This window comes from Myxocyprinus asiaticus, chromosome 15, assembly GCF_019703515.2.
Source record: "Myxocyprinus asiaticus isolate MX2 ecotype Aquarium Trade chromosome 15, UBuf_Myxa_2, whole genome shotgun sequence".
NCBI lineage: Eukaryota > Metazoa > Chordata > Actinopteri > Cypriniformes > Catostomidae > Myxocyprinus > Myxocyprinus asiaticus.
The window spans coordinates 33,760,166-33,785,670 of record NC_059358.1 but is presented as its reverse complement, the minus strand read 5'-3'; the positions used below and the strand labels follow the sequence as shown (position 1 = coordinate 33,785,670).

The 25,505-nt window shown below is 38.7% G+C and overlaps 1 protein-coding gene across 1 annotated transcript in view; it reads right to left on the bottom strand.

The window, feature by feature from the left end:
• Window positions 1-343: 343 nt before the first annotated feature.
• Window positions 344-25,505, bottom strand: part of LOC127452479 (centrosomal protein of 192 kDa-like) — a 39,158-nt gene continuing 13,996 nt past the window's right edge. Inside the window, 32 exon segments of the mRNA XM_051717930.1 lie at window positions 344-1,046; window positions 1,653-1,711; window positions 4,237-4,366; window positions 4,576-4,685; window positions 4,941-5,060; window positions 5,296-5,391; window positions 5,476-5,552; window positions 5,937-6,144; window positions 6,378-6,483; window positions 8,078-8,201; window positions 8,373-8,542; window positions 9,327-9,489; window positions 9,591-9,700; window positions 10,000-10,121; window positions 11,309-11,569; window positions 13,692-13,871; window positions 15,386-15,476; window positions 15,562-15,750; window positions 16,144-16,262; window positions 16,538-16,630; window positions 16,765-16,904; window positions 17,029-17,092; window positions 17,242-17,385; window positions 17,572-17,697; window positions 17,965-18,195; window positions 18,443-18,591; window positions 21,989-22,730; window positions 22,944-23,103; window positions 23,281-23,398; window positions 24,156-24,875; window positions 24,878-25,268; window positions 25,378-25,469. Of these exon segments, the coding sequence (XP_051573890.1) occupies window positions 914-1,046; window positions 1,653-1,711; window positions 4,237-4,366; window positions 4,576-4,685; window positions 4,941-5,060; window positions 5,296-5,391; window positions 5,476-5,552; window positions 5,937-6,144; window positions 6,378-6,483; window positions 8,078-8,201; window positions 8,373-8,542; window positions 9,327-9,489; window positions 9,591-9,700; window positions 10,000-10,121; window positions 11,309-11,569; window positions 13,692-13,871; window positions 15,386-15,476; window positions 15,562-15,750; window positions 16,144-16,262; window positions 16,538-16,630; window positions 16,765-16,904; window positions 17,029-17,092; window positions 17,242-17,385; window positions 17,572-17,697; window positions 17,965-18,195; window positions 18,443-18,591; window positions 21,989-22,730; window positions 22,944-23,103; window positions 23,281-23,398; window positions 24,156-24,875; window positions 24,878-25,268; window positions 25,378-25,469 (5,738 nt within the window). The 3' untranslated portion in view covers window positions 344-913.

Genomic DNA, 25,505 nt, shown 5'->3' with positions numbered 1-25,505 from the left:
AGTGCTTATATCGCATATAAATGTGGGCCCTAGATGTCTATGCAAGATAATGTATATTTAACACTGTTTTAGCTGTCTTTTTCTGTCTTCCTTATGAAAAAGATCCCCTTTTTTTTTTTTTTTTTTTGTAAAACTGCAGTTCATATACAACTGAAAATGATAATATATGCCATCTTGAATGTGTGCCAAAAACCTTTTTGTAAACCGACAAATGAAAATCTTCAGAGTGCTGATCTAATTCAAACAAAATACACTAGTAACTAAACTAAAGCCAAACTTTGTCTTTACTGAAGAAGCTAATCAATAATTTAACTTTATTTTTGCCCACTAATATGTATCCTGCTTTTAAAAAGGTAAAGTCAAATTCAGCAATTTTTATTTTTATCAACAACAGTGATTTAAAATAAATATATAGGACACAATAATACACAAAGACACTTTTTGTGTTGTACAGAGCATGTGCACTCTTAAACTAATGCTGATCCAGATCATACATTAAAATATTTTCCGGATCCATGTGAAAACACTACTGTAAACCAGTGAGCTCACCTTGACCGATTTTTTGACCGGTAGAAAGCAATAGAAAAAAATAGCAGGGACAAAACATTACATCAGTGATTGCAATGGTTGTGAAATGTGGCAACACACCAAAAACCGTGATGCTGGATATATAATATCCATACTGTATGGTGCTTATCCAAAATGCTATAACTCTTTTAAAAAAAAAAAAAAAAAAAAAAAAAGAAGAAGAATAATAATAACAGCTGATAGAAAATACAAAAAGGGGAGTAAAACACTAAATTTGACATTATTTTGTAAGGCATCTAGAGGAAGTCCAGGTCTCTGTTCAAAACAACTCATCATTAGCTTTGTTTTGCAGTGGCCTCTGCTGGCGGCAAGTATGAGCAGGTCTTTATGGTAAGGCTTCTCCAATGAGCTCTACAGCAAGTTTAGCGTCTGTGTCCGTCTGCACGAGCAGCGTGCCGGAGAACTGGCCCACAGCGGCTGGCACAAACTGCACAGGGAGGTTGATGTAGTGTTGTGATCTAGAGAGACACATGGACAACATTTAAAGGCATAAAAACAGACAAAAAGCTCAGAGGGTGATGTTAGACAACAAAACACTGAATGGTATTAAAAAGGAATTCCACACAATAAGAGAAACTGCTAAAACAGATGTATTTATAGAGCAGAAATCAGAGCCAAATTATCTGATACACCATAAATTTCATCCAAAAAATAAATAAAAAATAAAAAGCACAACAAGTTCCAGAGTTTAAGAGGCATGCAAAAATGCCTCTGTCTCAAAATGAACAAAGAAACATTTAATTTCACTCTTAAAACTGATAACAACAAAGTTTAATTCACACTTAGGATGGGATGGCTATGCATACATGTTAATATGCATACAGTGCTACAACCCAGGTAAAGACACTGGCAGTCACACAAACAGGCACATACTACCAGTATAATTATACCTGTGGATGAGCTCACAATCAGAGCCTTCACACCAGACATTGGCAGCAGGAAGTGACATCATACAGAATACTTCAGTGAAATCTGTACTTACTATTACCTATTAATTTACTTGAGCAAATAGTGACTATTAATAGTGTAGAAATGGAAAAACAGAGAGAGCGTAAGAAACTCACCTTAGGGAATAATTTGAATGCTTGATGTGGAAAGGCTCTTTAGGACTTATGAATTTTAGCTGCAAATCAATTAGAAAAGCTCCAAATAAGTCTCATGCCACACATTTAGAAGCAGTAATATCACTCCACACAGTAGCATGCAATGACAGTAGCTCAGGTGAAACAAACAACATGAATATGCTAATTAAAAGCAAGATGACCATTCAGTGAAACTGTTAGACTTAAATATACATTTCCAAGTGACATACAAAACAAGATAATAGCTGAGTTATGACTGTAGTTGTTTACCAAGTACTCAAGTTTGTATTTACAGTTGAAGTCAGAAGTTTACATACACCTTAGCCAAATACATTTAAACTCAGTTTTTCACAATTCCTGACATTTAATCGTAGAAAATTTTCCCTGTCTTAGGTCAGTTAGGATCACTACTTTATTTTAAGAATGTGAAATGTCAGAATAATAGTAGAGAGAATTGATTCATTTCAGATTTTATTTCTTTCATCACATTCCCAGTGGGTCAGAAGTTTACATACACTTTGTTAGTATTTGGTAGCATTGCCTTTAAATTGTTTAAACTTTGGTCAAATGTTTTGGGTAGCCTTTCACAAGCTTCTCACAATACAATAATTTGCTGGAATTCTGGCCCATTCCTCCAGACAGAACTGGTGTAACTGAATGAGGTTTGTAGGCCTCCTTGCTCGCACACGCTTTTTCAGTGCTGCCCACAAATGTTCTATTGGATTGAGGTCAGGGCCTTGTGATGGCCACTCAAATACCTTGACTTTGTTATCCTTAAACCATTTTGCCACAACTTGAGGTATGCTTGGGATCATTGTCCATTTGGAAGACCCATTTGTGACTGAGCCTTAACTTCCTGGCTGTGTCTTGAGATGTTGCTTCAATATATCCACATAATTTTCCTTCCTCATGATGCCATCTATTTTGTGAAGTGCACCAGTCCCTCCTGCAGCAAAGCACCCACACAAGATGATGTTGCCACCCCCATGCTTCATGGTTGGGATGGTGTTCTTCGGCTGGCAAGCCTCACCCTTTTTTCTCCAAACATAACATTATGGCCAAACAGTTCAGTTTTTGTTGTTTCATTAGACCACAGGACATTTCTCCAAAAAGTAAGATCTTTGCCCCCATGAGCACTTGCAAACTGTAGTCTGGCTTTTTTATGGCGGTTTTGGAGCAGTGACTTCTTCCTTGCTGAGCAGCCTTTCAGGTTATGTCGATATAGGTCTCATTTTACTGTGGATATAGATACTTGTCTACCTGTTTCCTCCAGCATCTTCACAAGGTCCTTTGCTGTTGTTCTGGGATTGATTTGCACTTCGCACCAAACTACGTTCAACTCTATGAGACAGAATGAGTCTCGTTCCTGAGCAGTATGATGGCTGCGTGGTCCCATGGGGTTTATACTTGTGTACTATTGTTTGTACAGATGAACATGGTACCTTCAGGTGTTTGGAAATTGCTCCCAAGGATGAACCAGACTTATGGAGGTCCACAATTTTTTTTTCTGAGGTCTTGGCTGATTTCTTTTGATTTTCCCATGATATCAAGCAAAGGTGCACGGAGTTTGAAGGTAGGCCTTAAAATACATCCACAGGTACACCTCCAATTCAGTACACCTCCTATCAGAAGCTAATTGGCTAACTGCCTAAAGGCACAGTTAACTTAGTGTATGTAAATTTCTGACCCACTGGAATTGTGATATAGTCAATCAAAAGTTAAACAAACTGTCTGTAAACAATTGTCATGCACAAAGTAGATGTCCTAAACGACTTACCAAAACTACAGTTTGCTAATATTAAATCTGTGGAGTAGTTAAAAAATGTTTTAATGTCTTCAACCTAAGTGTATGTAAAATTCTGACTTCAACTGTGTACACACACACACACACACACACACACACACACACACACACACACGTTCAAAAGTTTAGGGTCACTTACTCATTATTTTTTCTTCACATTTTAGAATAATAGTAAAGTCATCACAACTATGGAATAATAGAAATGGAAATATTGGAATTATGTTGTGACTAAAAAAAAATCCAAAATAAATCAAAACTATGTTATATTTTAGCATCTTCAAAGTGGCCACACTTTGCCTAGATTTTGCAGAAATGTACTCTTGGCATTTTCTCAACCAACTTCTTGAGGTATCACCCTGGGATGGTTTTTAAACAGTATTGAAGGAGTTCCCATCTATATGCTGGGCACTTAGTGGCTGCTTTTCTTAATTATTGAGTCCAAGTCATCCATTTCAAAAACGTAATCTTTTTAAATTAAATTGTAGTTTTGTAATTAAATAATATATTGGCACAATTATATTTTTGTCTACAAAACTAATTTCAAACATTTAAGCATACGCCTTCAGATCAAAAGATTTTTAAGATCATGAGAAACATTTCAGGCAAGTGACCCCAAACTTTTGAACGGTAGTGTGTATATATAATAATAAAAAACAGAAAAAAAAAAAAAAAAAAAAAAAGGTTTCGTTTTCTGGAACAGCAATGAAACATGTGACTTTTGATGGTTGTTTAGTTTATTCTAACTAAGTCAAATGTTCTTACCTCATGTATGTTGGAGGAGTTATTTCTGAAGTTAACCTTCAGTGTGCTGGTGGTTCCCACACGTGTGGCAGGAAATGTGTACAGACTCTGGGGCGCATACACACCTCTCTTTTGGGTCTCAGTCTGGGATCTGATTGCCACATGAGAGAATTTTATAGAGGTAAATTTTAACTCCCCTTTATAAATGTAACATTTTACACAGTATAAATGTACAGGTCAGAATTAGAATGGGTTGACAATAGTTGTTCATTCTTGTGCTGTGCTTTGAATAACATTCTCTAACAGTGATGTAACTAAGACAAAGATGGGCAGGGATACTTCAGTGTAAAACAGCCTTACCCCATCTTTGAGCCTGCAGACTCCAGTCTCTTCCTGTTCTTCACAGTGGCTTCCGTTTTTACCAGCGAGCAATTTTCTTTAACACTGGACCCATCGCTCGCTCTGATGCCCTACAAACATAGCACTCTACAATAAATTACTGTACAACAATTCTTAACAGTCTTGCACAAGCATTACTTTACTTCCACCTAAAGTAATCAAGACTAGTCCAAAACTAGTCCTAAAAGTGACACTTTTGACTAATAGCCCATGTTACTCGCAGACAGATTTAAGGGAGCAGCATTAGTCAAGTTCGGTATTGTCACTTTGACATTACTTTTAAAAGTTTTCATAACTGGACTGAAGTTTGCATGTGTTAAACTTACAGTGCCACAGAGCTGGAAGCGAACTCTGCCCTTCTGCTGGGGTCTGGCTACTGGGTGGCACTCCAAATCCCAAAATTGGGCATAATCACCTCTGTCACGGGGGATGAAAGTGATCGGTATCTGAAGAGAAAACAAGATAGATTACCAAGCAAAGGTTCTGGGTGAAAAACCAGTAATGTCTTCATGCAAAATCATTAAAACATACCAAATATTTATTCTGGCCTTCTAAAGACAAGATAAAAAAAATAAATACATTTACAGACATCTGGGGGTTATATTTAGCAATGAACAGCTGACTGGACATTATTCCATTTAATACATGGCTACTTGCCATGTAATAAAGGATTTCACATACCTTCATACTTTCTTGGACCCCGAGAGTCCCAGACACCTTCTCACATCTGAAGGCAGAGTATGTGGCACGATAAACGTCTCCACTGCTGTCCACACCCTGACCCAAGTTAAAACAGCACAGTCAAAACAAATCCTTCAGGAATGAGGTTTTAAAATGTACGCAAGTGCCAACACCACACACCTTGACATATGGAGGAGCAAATGAAGAGAGGTACCACCTCACCTCCTCTCCATGATTCTCCACTTCTAGAGAACATTCTGCACAAAAGAAAAAGTTTCAGAGAGAAAGACGCATTCATTACACGATAATGAAGTACACCTTGATTAGCCAACATTTCATAGATCATATGGAATGTCATATGCCACTAACATTTATATAAAACATAGTGTGATATATCTGAGTTAAACCTCTGACATATACACAAAAAAATATTGATATCGAATGACAAGATAATTATTATATCGTCAAAACCTAATTCAATACACCGATTTTAAAATATTCAGCAGATCAGATTATTTGGAAACCATCTTTTTTTCCCACCTTAGTTATTGTAATTGACTGAAGTATTAACTGAAGCATTAGCTAAACTGGCAGAATTTACACTGGTGACATTGGCCGATTCTATAGAGCGTTAGACTTACCTGATGATTCTCCAGAGGCAGTTGAAGGAAAGACCATGGTTCGGTTCTTAATCTCAACCTGAGGCTGAGTACTGCTGCTCTGAGGTTTCTGTCCTGGTACAGTGGGGGTCTCAGCCTGGGGAGGCAGTGGGCACAGAGATCGGTCTGTGGCACAGCTAGCGGCCGAGACATCCATGGCCAGATCCTGTCGGATCTGCACTTTAATGGACTACAGAGAAAGAGCAAGAAGGACAGACAGACAGTCAAGGAGAAAAGAAAAAGGGGTTGATTATAAATGTGCTGTTCAAAAAGATCAATCTTAGCTAATGCGATTTGGGCTGTAACAGGGCTTGACATTGGATCATTTTAACATCAGCTTTAAAGGCTTAGCCAAACACACTAAACATTCATCCATTTCTACAGCATTCTGTATAAGGTCAGACAGATAACTGAAACAAGTACCTTCTGTTGATCATCGCACTGTACATATATCTGTCCACTCCAGGGCAGCATTGAGGACTTGGTTGCCAGGGAAGGACTGGGACTGATGAGGATTTGCAAGTGACTCCTGAGAGAGAGAGAGAGAGAGAAAAAAAAGGCTATAAATTCATCAAGCATTTTGTTGCAATGCCAAGTGTGCCATGCCATGCACTTTGTGTGAGAAAAATGAGAACAAAGAGTTTGAGTAGTTCGGTTTCAGGGGTCTGTACCATGAAGCCGGTTTCGATGGCTAGCCAGGTAAGTTTTAGTTTAGTTTGAGTCAACCCTGTGTTTTAGGTACCATGAAAGTGAATCAACCTCTACCGGTGTTCAGCGCCATAGTAACTTGTACTACATGGCTAATCTGCTCCATGGCAGGTTTTGTTCTGGGCAACAGATCGCTAACAGATACTGAACCAATCAGCTGTTAGTAAAGTGCCATCTGTGACGAAATTAAGTCACTCCCCCAACTCACTTAAAAGTGCACTTTACTTTGGGGAAAAAAAATTAAATAAATCTTAGAAATCCACTAAATCGACTCTTCATGATAACTTATTTGAGTCTAAATATACATTTTCAACAGATGGAGTCTTGTATTTTTTTTTTTTAATACACTATAATTGTTTTCCATTTACCTACTCTAGACAAATTATAAACATAATATAATATTAAGCTATCAATAAAACGGTTAGTAAGATGGATTAATATGATACCTTCCAATAGTGGTCAATTTTGAAATATTAAAAGCTTAATCTATCCTCAAGAAGGCTACAGAAAGGGATGATTGCCTCCCAAAGCCTATTTTTCATTGACTAGAGATGAACTTAGTATTTCACATGAAGTTCAATTTAAGTGGTACACAAAATATATAAAAAACAAAAACAAAAAAAGTATTCACTTTTTAATTTTCCAATAGTAGCCTACATTAATTTGTAACAGTATAAAAATTGTACTAAGCTTTCAATTTAAATGAATATTAAAGCTTTAATATTTCAAATAAAGTTTTTAACTTTTGAAATAAATAAGTCTGTGTTAGGACCCTATATGAATTCAATTACACAGATATATCAGCTGTTTTTATATTTTTTTAATCACCTTCAGAAAGTGTTTCCAGCAGTCTTTTTGAGCTCTCGCAGAAGCCACTTTGTTTCTTCTCTCTGTATAAATGCCTTTATTTTCTTCATAATTGTACAGTGATCTCTTGTGCGGTGTAATTTTGTTTGAATTCTTCATGGTAATGTTTTGTGCAGTATAAAATCTGTTTTCATTTTTCATATTTTTAAAACAATCTCTTGTTGTGCTGTTAAAAAAAATTATTGAAATTCTTCATATTTTCATTATGATCGGATCTGGCCTTCAGCGGAGAGGTAAATCCCACCGACTTTCTTGCAAGAAGTTAATCTAAATTGCGCTCATTTTGTCTGCGTTTCACACAATTGGCTGTTCACTGCAAACGTCACTCATTCATGTGCACAAGCGTGTGAACTAATCTTAAACTCCGGATCAAAGCCTGAGTTGACAGAGAAAGTTGATGAGAAGCATCATGGTACCAATTAAACCTGATTGAATTGGTTTGGTTTTGCCAACTCAAAACCAATCCTGTAACCCCGAGTTTGTTCAATGAGCTTCATGGTATAGGCCCCAGATTCTGATTTCACTGTTTTAATATGCAAGTCTCGTACTGAGGTTCAATGACTCCGTGCTGTGGGGTGATGGTAAGGCAGTGAGCAGGCCAGGACAGCTCAAACCTCAGGTCTCTGTTTGAGCAGTTCAGTATCTGCACATGCCTGGTGTCAGCCGCACTGTCTGCAAACAAACAGTGGAGATCAAGCAATGACAAAGTGCATTTTCTGTGAATCAAACCACACAAGTCATTCTGTGGAGCACCTACCAAATACGGTCTTATAACATCATTCATTAAACCACATAAGGTCATTTTTTAAATGTATCACATTCCCAAACTCAAATGAGTCTTACTGATTGCAGGTGCAGTGAGAACCAGCTGTTCAGGCTTAATGCTCCAGGTGTTCTCCAGGTTCAGCTTAGTCTGTTTCAGCACAGGTTCTGATGAGCTTAACGGAGGCCCTTTGACTGGCAGCACATCCAGAGAAACATTACTGATATAACGGCCCAATGATCCCAAACCACTGTGAGGAAAACAATACATTAATTTAATTTGCACCTTTACAACTGGCATTAAAAACAAACAAAAAAATGATACTGTGCACTATAAAAATATACTCACTGAGCACTTTAAGAACACCTGTTCACCTACTTATTCATGTGATTATCTAATCAGCCAATCGTGTGGCAGCAGTGCAATGCATAAAATCATGCAGATACGGGTCAGGAGATTCAGTTAATATTCACATCAACCAACAGAATGGTGAAAAAAATGTGATCTCAGTGATTTGGAGCGTGGCATGATTGTTGGTGTCAGATGGGCTGGTTTGAGTATTTCTGTAACTGCTGATCTCCTAGGATTTTCATGCACAACAGTCTCTAGAATTTATTCCGAATGGTGCCAAAAACAAAAAAACATCCAGTGAGTGGCAGTTCTCTGAACGGAAACGCCTTGTTCATGAGAGAGGTCAACAGAGAATGGCCAGACTGGTTTGAGCTGACAGAAAGGCTACAGTAATTCAGATAACCACTCTGTACAATTGTTGTGAGCAGAATAGCATCACAGAAAGCACAACACGAAGCTTGAGGCGAATGGGCTTCAACAGCAGAAGACCACAATGGACACTTTATTAGGACCATAGTGTTCCTAACAAAGCACTTGGTGAGTGTATAAGACACAGGAAAGTGCATGGCAACTTTATCAAATAATAGCCCAGACCTAAAATGGACTGTAATGTGGATTTTAATGTAAATAAGCTGACTATGAGCATTTATTTAGGTCTGATATAATCTTCGGAGGATGCATACCTGTCTGACTCAGAAGTGTGCCGTTGTGAGGGTCTGATAGCCTCCATATGGTCGCTTTCACCAGAGTCTGATGTTTCCATAGTTCCAAACAGTGACAGCATCACCTTGCTCATGTTGCCATAGAAAATCTGAGCTTCATTTGGCCTTTGAGGCAGATCATAGGCTGAAAATAATCCAATCGTGTAGTGAGAGTTAATGCAAAATTCTGTGCAGGTAATTTGCCATTGCATTAGTTTTAATCTTAGCAGATCTTTGTCATCTTACCTTCTTGAACTAGCTCCTCTCCGAGGAACATCTCATCAAAGGGGATACTCTTTAATAAGCTGTTTTCAGACAGTACTTTCTTCCCTGCCTCTGGTTTAATCTGTAGTAACCTTGGAAAGGTGAAGACAAAATTAAAAAAAAAAATTAAAAGCTTTTCCATCACTAAAGTTTGAAAACAATCAAGTGCACTTTCTTGTCTTGTCGTACAGCAAGTCTGTATATTTATATAGGATGCAAGAACAATCATTTAAAAAATGCTTTTTGTTTCTCATTTTACATTGAAACAGCTGGAGCAAGGTGATATATTGTGAAGTGAAATAAACTCTTAGAATTTACAGATTTGAAAACATTTAAATGAAAGTTTAGTGATCTCTTTTTTTTCTCTAGTCAAAGAAACTTTGTCACTGACTTCCTAAACTGCTGTCGAGAGACCTCGTCCCCACAGAAGAGGCAGATGGTGGCGAGGAGAGCGGCACCGGACTGACAGAGAGCCTGCTCTCTGCGTGATGCCTTCATTGCTATTGCGATCACCTGTAGAAACAGCACTGATTCATCTTTCAAAGAAATACAAGTAGAAACTGGCATATCAGTCTAATCTCAAAAGCAGTGGATGAGTACCAATTCAATTAGGATGCTGGAAGTCTACAAGTGTTTACATGGAATAGCGTCAGCAGACATATCACCCTACAGCTCTCGCCTGGTTGCCCACTAAAGCTAAGCAGGGTTGAGCCTGGCCAGTACCTGGATGGGAGACCTCCTGGTGAAAACTAAGGTTGCTGCTGGAAGTGGTATTATGGAGGCCAGCAGGGGGTGCTCACCCTGCAGTCTGTGTGGGTCCTAATGCCACAGTATAGTGACGGGACTCTAAATTGTTTATAAAAAAATAAAATAAAAGCACCTTCTTTCGGATGAGACATTAAACCGAGGTCCTGACTCTCTGTGGTCATTAAAAATCCCAGGGCACTTCTCGTAAAGAGTAGGGATATAAGCCCGGTGTCCTGGCTAAATTCCTCCCATTGGCCCTTATCTATCATGGCCTCCTAATAATCACCATCCCTGAATTGGCTATATCACTCTACTCTCCTCTCCACCAATAGCTAGTGTGTGGTGGGTGTTCTGGTGCACTATGGCTGCCATCGCATCATCCAGGTGGATGCTGCACACTTCTGGTGGTTGAGGAGATTCCCCCTATACTAGGTAAAGTGCTTTGAGTGCCTAGAAAAGCACTATATAAATGTAACAAATTTTTATTATTAATAGAGCTGCTCCAAAACACATCATACGGAATAATGTTTGGGGGAAAAAAGAAACAGGCCACACTGCCATTTCACATCAATCGTTCAAGACAGCACGTCACAGATGCTGTACTTTTAAAGTCAACACGAACTGACCCCATTTACTATACACTATCCTTGTCCTATTATAGGGTGTTTGCCACTGTTGTCTTTGGCTTGCTCTCTGTGGGTATTAAGGCTCCATTTTCTGTAAAGCAGCTCTGAAACAATACATGTATTTTTGTAATATTTACAATATGTATTGCACTGTGAAAAGTGTTATACAATAAATAAAATCATAAATTCAAGTACCTCCCTACATTTATTCTTGCTCTATATCCTGTTTCACTCAAATACAGATTTCGCAATTAAAAGGAATGAAAATGTTATTTCATGTCGGCTTCTAAATTGAAGTAACCGAAGAAAAGCTTGCAATTGGCTCACCTCCTGTGTTCTTTCTTTCAAGACAAACTGTGAAGGGGACAAGCTGATAACGGTTGAGTTCATGATAGTTCGGTTCTGCAGGTCACTGTAGGGTACAGCTTTTACAAAGGCAGCACGTGAACCAGTGTTCCGCACGCACACACACAGCTTACTGACACGGCCTGTCTGCACTCCACTCAGAGTGGCAACATAACCATCAGACTGCTTCCTCAGCTCCTCCAGGATCACATTACTCGTGCCGCCATAGCCTGATAGAGGGATCTGACAACACCACAGTCAATATTATTACAGGTAACAAAACACCTTTGTTTATTAGGTTTTATTCAGATAGGCAGCAGAAGTCAATTTCAGTATAGCTGACTCATAGCCATTTAGTTGTTTGTAGCATAAACAGCAAAACAAAGAAATAAAAGAAAACACAAATAAAAATTACATACCAGATCCAAAGCACATTCCATGTGTGGTTTAAACCTTTTTAGGATTTTTGGAAATGCGTTTGGGTCTAAAAGCACAGATTGGATTTAGGGATGTGCACAAGTAAGAGCAATCGTTCTGCACCAGCTGCTTGAGTATCGCAAATTCATTTTAATTTCCACATTTGCCTGCCATGAGCAGCACTGAATTACACTGTATTTTGCCTCTGAATCTCTCACCAAATCTCTGTTAATATGGAGTCCCCTGGGGGGGTGCGCTGTGGATGTGTGTTGTCGAGGTGTTGGATGAGAGAAGTAATCATGGCGTCTGTGCTTCTACAAGCAAGGCCAAATTATTTTACAAGGCAATACTTCGTAATATTTTGATTCTTACTGAATTCTACTCTATTTGTATTTGATTATTGTTGAAGTCATACAACCCAACAGACGAGAATCTACTTTATAGTTGGAAAGATACGAGGAACTTGTTTTTCTGAGTAATAACTTGTGAAATTATAAAAATGTGATAGTCTTTATGTCGACTCAGTTTATATCTGTGCATTACCCTCATGCTGTCAGTATTGGTTTCTATGTAAGTGCCGGGTGAGAGAAAATATTTTTGCTGTTATTTATTCATTTCCATTTTTATTTATGCATATTGTTCATTTAACTTTTTCCCCCCAAAAAGAAATCATAGTTTAGTTCTTATTTTGAAACCATTCTCCATAATGTTTGTGAACAAAAAATGTACATTTCACGTCCGTGTCATGCGTGTTATTTTTAACGTGCATTTTAACTTACGAGTAATCGGGTACTTGTTTTTTGTGGGTTAGAGTATTCGACTACAAAATTACTCAAAAACGGCCATCCCTAATTGGATTTAGTGGTTTTCATCATTAGAGACATAGCATGAGTGTTTGTCATATACAAAACACAGTAGTCTACAGCTGTGGCTCAATTCACTCATTTATACTCGCATGTAGCATGCACTACATATTGAATGGTGAAAGAGCAGTTTTGGACACAAAATGTATGAATGTATAAATAGCACTGTAATGCCTTTGACACTTATATTGTGACTTATGTGGCAAGATGTCAACAGACAGTTAACAATCTTCTATCTTTCCACAATGCCTTCTCTCATATATCTCTTGGCAATGTGCTGAAGCACAATTCTTTAAAATGGAAACCGATGTAGATACATCGGATATCCGAACAAATGGATCCAATTCCATTACTTACAAAATGACAGTGTGATCAGTCAATCCTTAAAGGAACAGTTCTCCCAAAAATGAAAATTCTCTCAGCATTTACTCACCCTCATGTCATAACAAATGTGTATGACTTTATGCAGAACACAAATGAAGATTTTCAGAAAAATATCTCAGCTGTGTTGGTCCATACAATGCAAGTGAATGGTGAATGAAACTTTGAAGCTCCAAAAAGCACATAAAGGCAGCATAAAAGTAATCCATAAAACTCTGATTGGATAGTTTCAGAAGAAATGGATTAAACCACCAGTTTTGGGTGAGAACAGACCTAAATGTAATCCCTTTTTCATTATAAATCTTAACATCAGCAGTCTCCTTGGCAATAGGGTGTGTAATTGAGATTGAAATCATGATCGCCATCCAGCACTCTGCAGATGTGTCAAGCACTATGAAGTGTACTCGAGCTTGAATTCATGATCGTGCCTAGAAACTGCACTGGCAAGATAAACAGTGAAAAAGGAGTTACATTTTGTTCACCATTCACTTGCATTATATGGACCTACAGAGCTTAAATATTCTTCTAAAAATCTTCATTTGTGTTCTGCAGAAGAAAGTCATACACATCTTAGATGGCATGAGGGACAGTAAATGAGAGAATTTTCATTTTTGGGTAAACTATCCCTTTAATATTGGATTTGAAAAACAAATCAGATTTATGTGCAGTGTGAATAAAGCTTTAGAGATTATTAATAAACTCACTGTGAATTTGACACCAGGCTGAGAAGCACGTGCAGCAGACTGCTTGATCTCCAGTTTGGCCAGCATGGAGGCAACACGGGTGGGAGCAAAGAGCAGGTGAATAGTCACATCCTCTTTGGGTTTGATTGACAGCTCTCTATTACGTGTTAGTCTCTCATCTGGGCCAAATGAACTTTGTAGCTGCAGAATTGAGATACACAGAAAGAGACAGAGTGAGGATAAATGGATGGAGAAATGTAAGGAGACCGACACTGTCCTATAAAACCAAATCAATCAATGTTGATGGTTACCCAGTCTGTAAAGTTTGTCGCAAAAAAGTATCGCCTCAGGCAGGAAACACTTCAAACCTTAAGCACCATCTACGTGAGCACCATCTCACGGAATTTGCGAAGATGAATGTAAGTGGAAATACAGTATACAGGATAATAAATTATAGCCCCTATTTCATAAAAACACACGATACAATGTAGTTTTACATGATATGTAATGACTAGGTAGGCTTAAGTTATGTTTATGCTTTCAGTCACATTCACAAATGCAGCAAACGGATTAAGCACTCGTTCAACATTACGATGTTGCTGTGCAACAGTAGGCCAACAATGTGTTTGATGCTACAAATAATGTTTTATTTGTAAAACATAGTACTAAATAAGGTTTACAAAGTGCATGGCTTTTGGTGTGCAAGAAATTTACTGACAATATGCACGCAGGAGACTGACAGTGAAACTGTAGCAGAAAATAGACAGTATTGGACAACATGGCAATAAATAAACTGCAAATGAATAATATTTTCAGTAGGTATTGTTTAGGATTAAACTAAATCACAAATGCAACAAATTACTGAATGCATACAAATGCATATCTGAAGTGTTAACCTGGGCAATAATCATTACAAATTATTACAATAACATTTCATAAATCATAAAATAAAAAATAATTTTTAGTTATCATCTCACTAATGTACGTTGCAATTTTTTTTTTTTATTATTTTACCAGTTTGTGATTTAAAAATAATGATAATAATTTACCTAGTCAGATTAAGACACTGTCCTAATGTTCAAGATCAGAAGTTAAAGGATTTAAGTTGAAGAAATCCAAAATAAAGTTCAAGAATTGGTTTTAAATGAAATAGTTCTCTGTGCTTTTATCAGACATATTTCATAACCAAATATTAAACTGATAATAATATTATCAATGCACCTCAATAACATGATATCCTAATAATAATTTTTGTGAGGGTTATCATACCGTGAAAATGTCATACCGTTACACCCCTAATTCTGGATAATTTTTTTTGCAAGAACCATGATCTTTAATATTTTATTGTAGATGTTTTGCAAGTAACCAATTTGGAGGGCTTTTAAAAGTGCAAATTGTCCTATTTTCACTGCCTACTGCCTAGTAAAGGGCTTGGAACTGTGCGCAGTTCTGCGGTGCCATCAGCCAATCAGCATTGTCATGACATCACTTTCCTGTGGCTCCAGAGTAATTAGTCACATGGCATTTACGGCTCAGGCTCAAAAACTTCAGAGCCCAGAACCAAGCACCAATGAGCAAAGATAGCAGCAAACAGGTCATGCGCCAGCTGAGCAACTGATAATGAGATGAATGTCAATGCTAAAGGATGATTTCTCCGGGGTTTATAAAACAAACATTTCCCATAAAGCCAGCGTTAGTTCCTGCAGAAATCTGACCTGGAAACAGTCTTGGTCTTGCCCCCTGATGAGAAGTCGGAGTTGCTGTGATGTAGTCGGGGAATTGTTCCTGAGCACCAGTTTCTGTTGCCTACACACATAAAAGCAAATGTCTGCATTCATTTCACCTGTATGTTTACCTATATATGGCTCTATGAATGTCTGTGTGTACTCACACTGCTCTGCCTAGAGTAACCCCTCCCCAGGCCATGAACTGTTTGTTGGAGAGGATGGGTGGGACTTCAGCCTGTGGTAATACAGCAAGTTGGGTGGATGCCACCTTTCCTGAAATCCCCTGGACCATCTCGCCTTTCAGCATCACCTCATACTGCGGCCCACCAGGCAGAACCAGAATCGTCAACATGCTGAGAAGAGAATTTAAAGAATTTAAAGGTGCAATAAATTAAGTGGCAAATGTAAAAATTTACACTTTTATTTCTATTTTTCATATTTATTCTTCCCGTGCAGACTCTTACCTCTCTGCCTGTAACAACTCCATTTACAGTACATATACTATTCATATTAGTATTATTCATGTTCGGATTTTTCTGTAAATGTTATTCTTGTAATTCTGTGTCTAGCTGTTGTATATATGCGAGTACAGGAAGCTTCTGTTACCAAGTCAAATTCCTTTTTGTGTGCGTGAGCACACTTGGCCCATAAAAAAACTCTGAATCTTCTAATTGCGATATTTAACATGAGAAACTTTATCAATATGATAAAATGTATGAACCACTTATCTACATGTATGGCCATACCTCTCCTTGAGCTTCTGTGTGCCTTGAGCGATGAAGGAGACCACTACACCTTGCTCCTCTCCAGCTCTCAGAGTAATTTCCTCTGGCTTCACGCTAAAGCAGCTGTCTCCATCAGTACACTGAAACAATGCCAGGAGAAAAAAAAAATAAAAAAAATGAATGGATTGCAATGGCTGAGATGAGCAGATTTAATGATATCCTAATGTTACTGTTCAACTTGTGTATCACTGATGAAAGTTTACCTCAAATACTTGAGGCGCACTCTATAATAACTGGTTAGAAATACACCGGAAAAAAAGTATTTACTGCGTTTTTTCAAAGTTGTTGCATTTCAAAGTGCGAGCAGCATCAAGTCCTATTTTATAGGTGAAACCAAAATGAGCTCATCAGGTACCTTCAGTCTGAGCAGGACATCAATGTTCCCAGCATTCTTCAAGGGAAGAGTCTGCTTGGCAGTCTGCCCCAAAGGAGCCTGAAGACAAACAGTCTGTACAGATAATCAAAAGATGAAATGGAACCCAGATGTATTCCATTAGGTTAAAAACAGTTTATGGCAATGTGGACTACGTTTGGAGAACGCCAAAGTCAGGTTTTGAAGCGACAGAAGGTGAGATGCATTACCTGCAGGTCTTTGGGTGCATGCACTCTGGGAGTGCCTGACCTTGCCCTCAGAGACACAGTCTGGATCACATGACTGGGGCCTGGACTGTCCACCTCTATATCCACTCGCGCACTGTACTCATCAGCTGGCCCTAACTCACCTTCATCGGAGAGATTAAGAAAAAAACTCAATGTAAGCTGCCATTTACAGTTGAATACAGAACAAACACTTCATAAAACTCCTTAGCTTATAAACATTCCTAGTTTAAGGGTTTGTGTTCATACCTGAACTTGAAATGTACTTTTGAGGGGCGTTGAAATGAACCCACACTAAGAAGCTCTCTTGATTCTGAGAAAGGCATGAAAAACAAGTTCAAAGCTGAACTGCCATCAATGCTGCATCAGTCTTTGTAAAATGCAGTCTAAGAGTTCTAACACAAGTACAATCAATATGAAGAGTGGCAAATTAAATCTGTATTCATGGAGACAGTCATTCACCTCTGCATAACTGGCATGCAGGACATGGTTTATGACTGATGAAGTTGAATGCGAGGTCAAGTTAGAGCCAGAATGAAGGGAACCAGCTGTGGTCATGGCAACTGGACTCTTTGAAAAGCCGAAACAATGCCATGCAGAGGCATTCTACGGGAGATAAGTTCAAATATTATTTCAGACATACAACTTCTGTCCTTGAATTTGTTCACTATGCTACTGAATGAGGTCTGAGCTTTCTGTCAAATGTCTCATAAGGATTAATGGAACAAAAATTCACATCCAATATTTAATACATTTTCCTTTCCAAAACCAAATGTGATAGATCTCACTGACCGCACTGATAACAAGTCGGATTGGCACAGTGGCATGAGTCCTGTTGACCAATTTGAGTGGCAGGGCCTTGGCACTGCCCCCTGCCAGGTCCCCAAAGTTCAGCCAGCCTGTCTTTCCAACATCCACCTATTAATATTAAAATAAAAAAAGCACATTGTGTTTTTTTTGCTCAGTGTCATGGAAATATAACCTAAAAAAAAAAAATTAAAAAAAAAACAAAAACAAAATACTACTATTATTCGGACAGTAAATTAATCTATTATTTTGACAGTAAAGGGATGAATAATAAAAATATAAAAAATAAAAAACCCACACCATTAAACCTGGATACAATTACAATTACATGTATTTTTTAGGGCTTCAGCAGTGCTTAGGACTAAATGCCCATCTAACCTCTATTGCGGGGTTCTCAGCCATAGCAATCAGCACCACTTTTTTGGCAAAGACTTCAGCGTGTGCCACAGTCTCCGTCTCTGCAGATGCCGGCCAGGAAGATACACTGAGAGTACACTGATAGAGTCCGGCCCTAGGAGCTATAAACAAAACCTTTTGCTCTTCTGTACATTTGGGCCCAATTATGGTCTTATTCTTTACTATCAGCCACTGGAAAGGGAGAGACTCCACCTGTAATGACATGAATGAGTAATTACAAAACTGAACAAAAAGTGCATACTGCACACATATAAAAGACAACACATCTAATTACTGAGAAACTGCTTCAGATGAATCACCTTTTCAACAATTCACACCCCGTATTTCACTAAATCCAGGCAACCTTGTTCTCTCTCTCTCACACACACACGCACAGAGAAGATTCTAGTACACAAACACTAAGCTTTCAGCATCCTTTCAGGATGTTAGATTTTCTTACCTTCTCTCCATCTATGGATAGGCTTGTGATGGAGATAGAAACTTGCTGCCAGCGCTCTGAGGGGTTGAAAATGCTGAGGGATGTCTGGGATGCAATTCCCACACAACAGGAACTGGAAAACTTAAGCTCATTGGGAACAATCACTTGAGCTAAAGTGTGAGGGGTAAAAACAGATGTAAAAAAAAATACATTATGGGTGGGAGAAAAAACAAAACATAATTTTCCAAAGCGATTCTGTCTCCAACGATTCTGAATTGATTCTCTAAGATTCAAAATCAATTCAGAGTTCAATTTAAACCGCGGCAGCACAGTAGTAATTGTGTGTGTGCCAGAGACAGAGTGAGATGCTAGAAACAAATGGTCAAATGCGCATATACTAAAGGGATAGATCACAAAAATGAAAATTCTCTCATCATTTACTCACCCTCATGCCATCCCAGATGTGTATGACTTTCTGTCTTCAGCAGAACACAAATGAATTTTTAGAAGAATATTTCAGCTCTGTAGATCCAAACAATGCAAGTGAATGGTGATCAGACATTTGTAACTCCAAAATCAAATAAAGGAAACATAAAAGTAATCCATAAGACTCCAGTGGTTTAATCCATGTCTTCAGAAGCAATATAATAGGTGTGTGTGAAAAACAGATCAATATTCAAGTCTTTTTTTTACTCTAAATCTCCACTTTCACATCTGAAAGTCACATGTGGTGCCTGTTTAGTTTCACTTTCACATCTGAAAGTGATAGTTAAAGTGGAGATTGAGTAAAAAAAGGACTTAAATATTGTTCTGTTTCTCACCCACATGCTTCTGAAGACATGAATTTAAACACTGGAGTCATATGGATTACTTTTATGTTACCATTGTGTGGTGTTTGGAGCTACAAAAGGTCTGATCACCATTCAATTGCATTGCATTGACCTAAAGAGCTGAAATATTCTTCTAAAAATCTTTGTGTTAGATTTTTCTTTGTCTTAACTATCCCTTGAAGAGGACACTACAGAACTGATCAGACTGGATGTATAAACCACAAAACCATCAACCCCGAATTAAACTACGATCCCGAAATTCATTTACAAACTCAAGCACATAGCAACAGGAGAGTTTAATTGTGATAACATTTTAACAAAAATGGGCTCACGCCTGTTATTGCACTGATTTGCGCAGAACGGGAAAACAGCTGAAAATGAGACAGCGGTTTGGGTAAGTGATGTTCTTTTCAAATTCTTTTTTTGTCTCCTGCTTCCCAATGCTCTTGCACTCTCTAAATCTTTGGCTGTTGCTCATTGCCGGTCTCTCGATTGTCAGAACAGTGCACATACGAGATGCTTGAGAGATTTCATTAGCAGCAACCCCACTGTGTGTGTGTCACTTTATGAACAACTGTGGTGTGGAAAGAGAAGCTGACATCAGCTTTCTCAAAGAAGCAGATATCTCATGTAGCCATCATGGACCAGCCACCAATAGTTGCAGTTATAGTTATAGGCTAGGGAATTCTACATTAATAATTTAATACTATTAAATAGATTAAATAATGATGAAATTTTTTTTTAAATATACAAAAATATATTTTAATATAAATCAATGTAATAAGTTAATTTAATTGTGTTTTTATGCTCTGATTTTTGAAAACAGCTGTTAAATAAAAAGCTGAAAGAAAAAAAAAAGTTCAAATCTATTGGCAGGAGTATAATAAAAAAGTGAGGACAAGATGCTTAGTGATGCACTGAGAATCCTTTTGTAATCAAATAGTTACCCTTTATCGTAATCAAATCGGGAGGCCAGTGAAGATTCACACCCAGGGCTCCAGACTAAAAAAAATGACTTAGGAGTCTTTGGCTCCTAAACTGAAACATTAAGGTGCCAAATGGCTGTTTTTAGTCACCAAATGACAGAATTGCTTGATTTAGATTGAGGTTCAGAAACAAGATATCAAGCTGAAGAAAAGGAAGACAGGTAATAACCCATTAATCTGAGGTTTAGTAAACAGTATACATAGTTGAGAAGATAGGTTTGCATTCCCTTGTCTCAAATGTTCACAATTTATACAAATAAGAATAATAATATTTTTTTATTTAGTACTTCTCTTTTGAATCTACATTACAGATAAAGTATAGTATGCATATAGTTGTGTGTTGTCTTCTTGAGCATCAATGAATGTTTGCACCTTGTGTAATACTTGTGTAGAAGTCCCTCAATTGCCAAAAGCTTGATCTAATATATATATATATATATATATATATATATATATATATATATATATATATATATATATATAAATAAAATTTAAATTGTTTTACATTTTTACAAATTGTTTTACAATATTGCCTTAGTTTTTCCTTTACTGTTGATGGCCCAGACACAGAGACTACAAGAGTGCAAATTGAGTGAAATCTCAGATGCAGTTTATTGTGCTACTCCAATCCCAATCAATAATTACCAGAAGAAGAAAAAAAAAAGTGGTACACAATACGGGACTTAATTATAAAGAAGCCCAAAATACACATGGGACTCTTATTTTTAAATGTCTGCGCTCCCAGCTGTGAGCTCACTGACGGCTGATTCGCTGAGAAAGTGAATCTGATTCAAACTGCTAACCTGAGCTCCAGAGTTCAAATCCTCAGTTCTTTTCGGGTGAATCATGAAAAAAACCTGGTTCAAGAGTAATTTGTTCAAGACTCTCTCGCGCTGGGTTTGTTGTTGCGTGCGGTGCGGTGCAGCGAGCTCATCATCACAACAGAACAGGTGAAAAGCGACGTGAGACACACTGGTGCGCGCTCTAAATATTTATTCAATAACTCACAACTTAATATCTGACAAAACCGCATATGAACGCACACAGCCCGACTGTCGCCAACGGCGACTAGATTTTCAATTATTGTCACAATCAATTATTTTTGGTCGCATTTGCGACCATTTTAGTCGCAGTCTGGAGCCCTGATACCTATATACTTTATCCATCCAAAGTTACCTCACAACAAATGTTGGACATTGATGTTTTAAAATACACTAAGCTCCTGTTTATTCAATATAATGTATTAAAAGGTATGGTCATAGGGCCTCAACTTTATAGTCTGCATGAAATGCCAAAGAATTTGTATTAAGAATTTAATTTTGATTTCATTTTAATAATAATAATTAATAATTAATAATTTTCTTTATTTATCACACATTATACATTTTTTTTTTTTTTTTTTTTTTTGCACATATATGGTGAAATTCTTCTTTTTCACATATCCCAGCTAGGCTGGGGTCAGAGTGCAGGGTCAGCCATGATACGGCGCCCCTGGAGCAGATAGGGTTAAGGGCCTTGCTCAAGGGCCCAACAGTGGCATCTTGGCAGTGCTGGGGCTTGAACCCCCGACCTTCTGATCAGTAACCCAGAGCCTTAACCGCTGAGCTACCACTGCCCTTTTGCCTTAAAAAAAAAAGAATGGAGGTCAAAGCAAGAGCTACTAAACTTACAAGCTTATCAACATTCAGTGTTATTCAGTATTCAGTATGCCACATTTCCAGTTATCTTAATAAGAGAAATACCCAACTCACTTCTAAGATCAGCAAGGTCTTGTGCGGCCCATGACCCAACACTTGGCTGCCCGTAGTTTTTGCTGACTGGAAACTGAGGAGGATGTGAACCAGTGTTCAAATAACCATACTGAAGATTTGCAGGTCCAGGTACATGCATATGTCCCATAGGTGGGTTTGCACCAGAGACTGCAGCCGATACTCCATACAAACCAGATGGCCCTCTTATCTGATAGGCTGGAGCATGCAGAGGCCCCTCTGAGCCCAGATACTGCTGTGCCAGTTGGGTACTAAAAAGGGAGCATCCTGTTAGCAGAGTGGGTACAGTGGTGGGATGATTTGGCATGGCACCCAGAGAGCTGTAGCTTGGGACAGATCCATATGTAAAGTCATCAGCAATGCCAAAACGAGAACCAGATCCTAAGACGTTAGGCAACAGCTGTTCTGTGGCTGTCCTGGGTGGATGTTGAATGTTTAGCTTGCTTGAAAACCCAGAATCCCTTTGAGTGTACAGCCTCGGCGCAGGCTCAGACTGGCAGTTGCCTTTACCATTTTCATTTCTATAGTCTTTTTGGAAGTCACTGTCACTTTGGCTGCGTGAACCCATTTCTGAGGTCTTTTGGGTCAGCCCTGGAACCTGAGCATGGCAATGAGGTTCAGGACTCTTTGAAGAAACCAGAACATTTTCATTATCAAACGGCTCCACTGGAGGAGTTGGGCTTGCTCTTACAATAGTGGTGCTTAGAGCCATAGAGGTGTTTTTCTGGAGAGGCAGAGACTAAAGTTACAACTAAGCTGTTAGTTACTGCATTGTTACAAGCTTTTTGCATGCATTTAGACTATAGCATAAAGGAAGAGGAGAGGTCACCCAATTCATTATAGACACAAGAACTTAAAGTTCTAAATGGCTCAAGGCTTTATACTGTGTGCTAAACCCTATGAAACTAAAATGGGCTGATTTTAGCAAAGCACTCACCTTATGGTGGTCAGGGGTGGGCATGCAAGTGTTCTCATTAATGGAGAGGTAAGTGAGTCTGCTGAGAGATGGGCTTGAGCAATGAGACTGAGGGGAACCAGGATCTCTAACAGGGCTCCTCTGAGTCCTACCACTGCTGGGTGAACAGGGAGACATCTCCCTATTTAAAAAAAAACAAACAGACAGTGTCAGATCAGTAAGAACTGCATCGATGCAGCGTTCCAGCAAAATAAATATGTGGGATATTCCTACTTGATAGTATTAAATACATTTTTGGGTGAGCAATCCATATTAATATGATGTACAGTTCCCTACTGTTCAGAAACAAGTGTTTTACCCGTATCCACTGGGAATGGAGGCCTTGCTTGGACTAGAGTGGGTTAGGGGGGACGTAGATGGTCTGAAATTACAATGGCTGACCTCCACAACAGCAGGGGCACTGTTCTCAGGAGAGCCTTTAAAATGTAACAAAACTAACTTGGTTATTTTCTGAAGCTTGCAAGACATTTAGACACATTTAAGCACAAGACAAATTACATGTCAAGAACTTCACAATCATAGCTTTAAAGGGATAGTTCACACAAAAATTTTAATTGTTTCATCTTTTGCATGTTGCTCCAAACCTATATGACTTGCTTTCTAAAGGCCCAGGTATACGCATTGTTCTGCATTCCGGATTGGATCAAAGTATACTTTCAAAGTTTACACTTTTGACCATGAGCAAATACGAACGCGTTCAACACATATGCACTAAGACTGTTTTCTGATACTCTTGTAGGACAGGCAATGGCAGGTGCCTGCGCCAACGATGTAAACAAACTACAACTGTCCTTATGTCGGGAAAATCTGGGCAGCGAGCAGACAGTCCACGCAGACTGTGCTGATGACGAAATTTGCATCACGCAAACTGTACACAGAGCGATTAGCAACGCGGACAACCAAAGCATACTTTGGCCATTAAATGGAACACAAAAGGAGATGTTAGGCTAGATGTTAGCCTCAGTCACCATTCATTTTCTTAGCATCTTTTTTTCTCCAAACAATGGAAATAAATGGGGACTGAGAATCTGTCTCCAGACATCTCTTTTTGTGTTCCATTCCATGTAAATCAGTTATTTGGAACAACATAAGGGTGTGTAAATATTAACAATTAAATTTTTTGACTGAATTATCACTTTAAAAATGTTGGGGGGAAAAAAACTTGATCTATACCAAATTTTTCCTGTGTTGCTGACAGTGAGTCCTGACATTCAACAGCTGCATTTTTCTCTTTTGAAACGGACTGAGTGGCTTTAGGGCTTCTGGGTGATCGTGCCTGGTTTATGATGGGTTTAACTGTCCGATCTCCAGTGGTCCTGTGTTTGGATGTATATGGGGAGTTCTTCAATGATGGCAGCTCTGAGCGGCCACCACTTCGAAGGACAGGTGAGGTCTTTGGGGCAGGAGCTGTCATAGAGCCGTCAGCTTTAAGAGAACGCCGGTTATCTGTGGTGAGAGTGCCTGTCACTTGTGGTCGAGCTGTTCCTATTTTGATCCTGGATTCAGGGACACTCTTACCTGTGGAGGGTATTGCTCGATATTCATTTTTGCTTTTCTCAAATCCAGACTTGAAATCAGCAGGTTTTGATTTGAAGGATGAAGATGACGAGGATGACTGTCCAGAACCCAGTGATCTTTTGGCTGGATGTGTGGTGGCTGTTGGTAAACTGCTTGTCTTGGGTCGTGGAATTGAACTTCGTTTAACATCTGACCTTGGAGATGGCAACACCACATAAGTGTCCTCTGTTTTTTTTAATGCATTACCTGGGAGAACCTGGCATTTTCTGTCTACTGGTTGCTCTTCTAAAACAGAACGCTCTTCATTGTGTTGAGAGGTTCCGTTTTCCAGAGGTGACAACTGCTGTTGAGTCTGCTTGTGAGCATTGGACAAATATCAGCCAAGTTGAGGATGTCCAGGCAGGACTGAGAGCTGCAGACATCGCTGTCACTACTCAACACCTCAGCCCTCATTAGATATTTCTCCATATCAGGAGTACTCAGATCTCCCAGCGATATGGTCTTCTGCTGGTCCACCTGTAGACCATTCTGTTTGGAAGCTGCTAAAGAACTTGTCCTCGGCTCGTCTACGACCTGTTGCTGGATTTTAGAGCGACTTCTTTTGGATAGCTCCATTATCACAGCGGCGAGCTGGGCGGGATCTGAGCTAATGGAGGCATCAGCGATCGCAGAAGCAATTGTACTGATGCTGAGCATAAGGTTGCTGCTGGAGCTGTGTGATTCTGAACTATGGCCAGAACTCTCCTCATCTTCATATTGTGCAGAAGTCTAATCCAAAATTAAAGATGAAAAAAAAAAGGTATTTTTGTCTAGAATTTTTGCTAATATTTAGAAGACACTATTTGGCGGCAAACTAAAGCAAAATGGAGGCAAATACCTGGGAAACCCCCTTTTCCATTGTTTGTGGTTGCACTATATTCTCATTTGGGACTTCAGCTGGGTTGGGCTCAAGAGTCTTGTCTAGATCATCTACAGGTTACAGAAAGGAGAATAACAACCACCTAT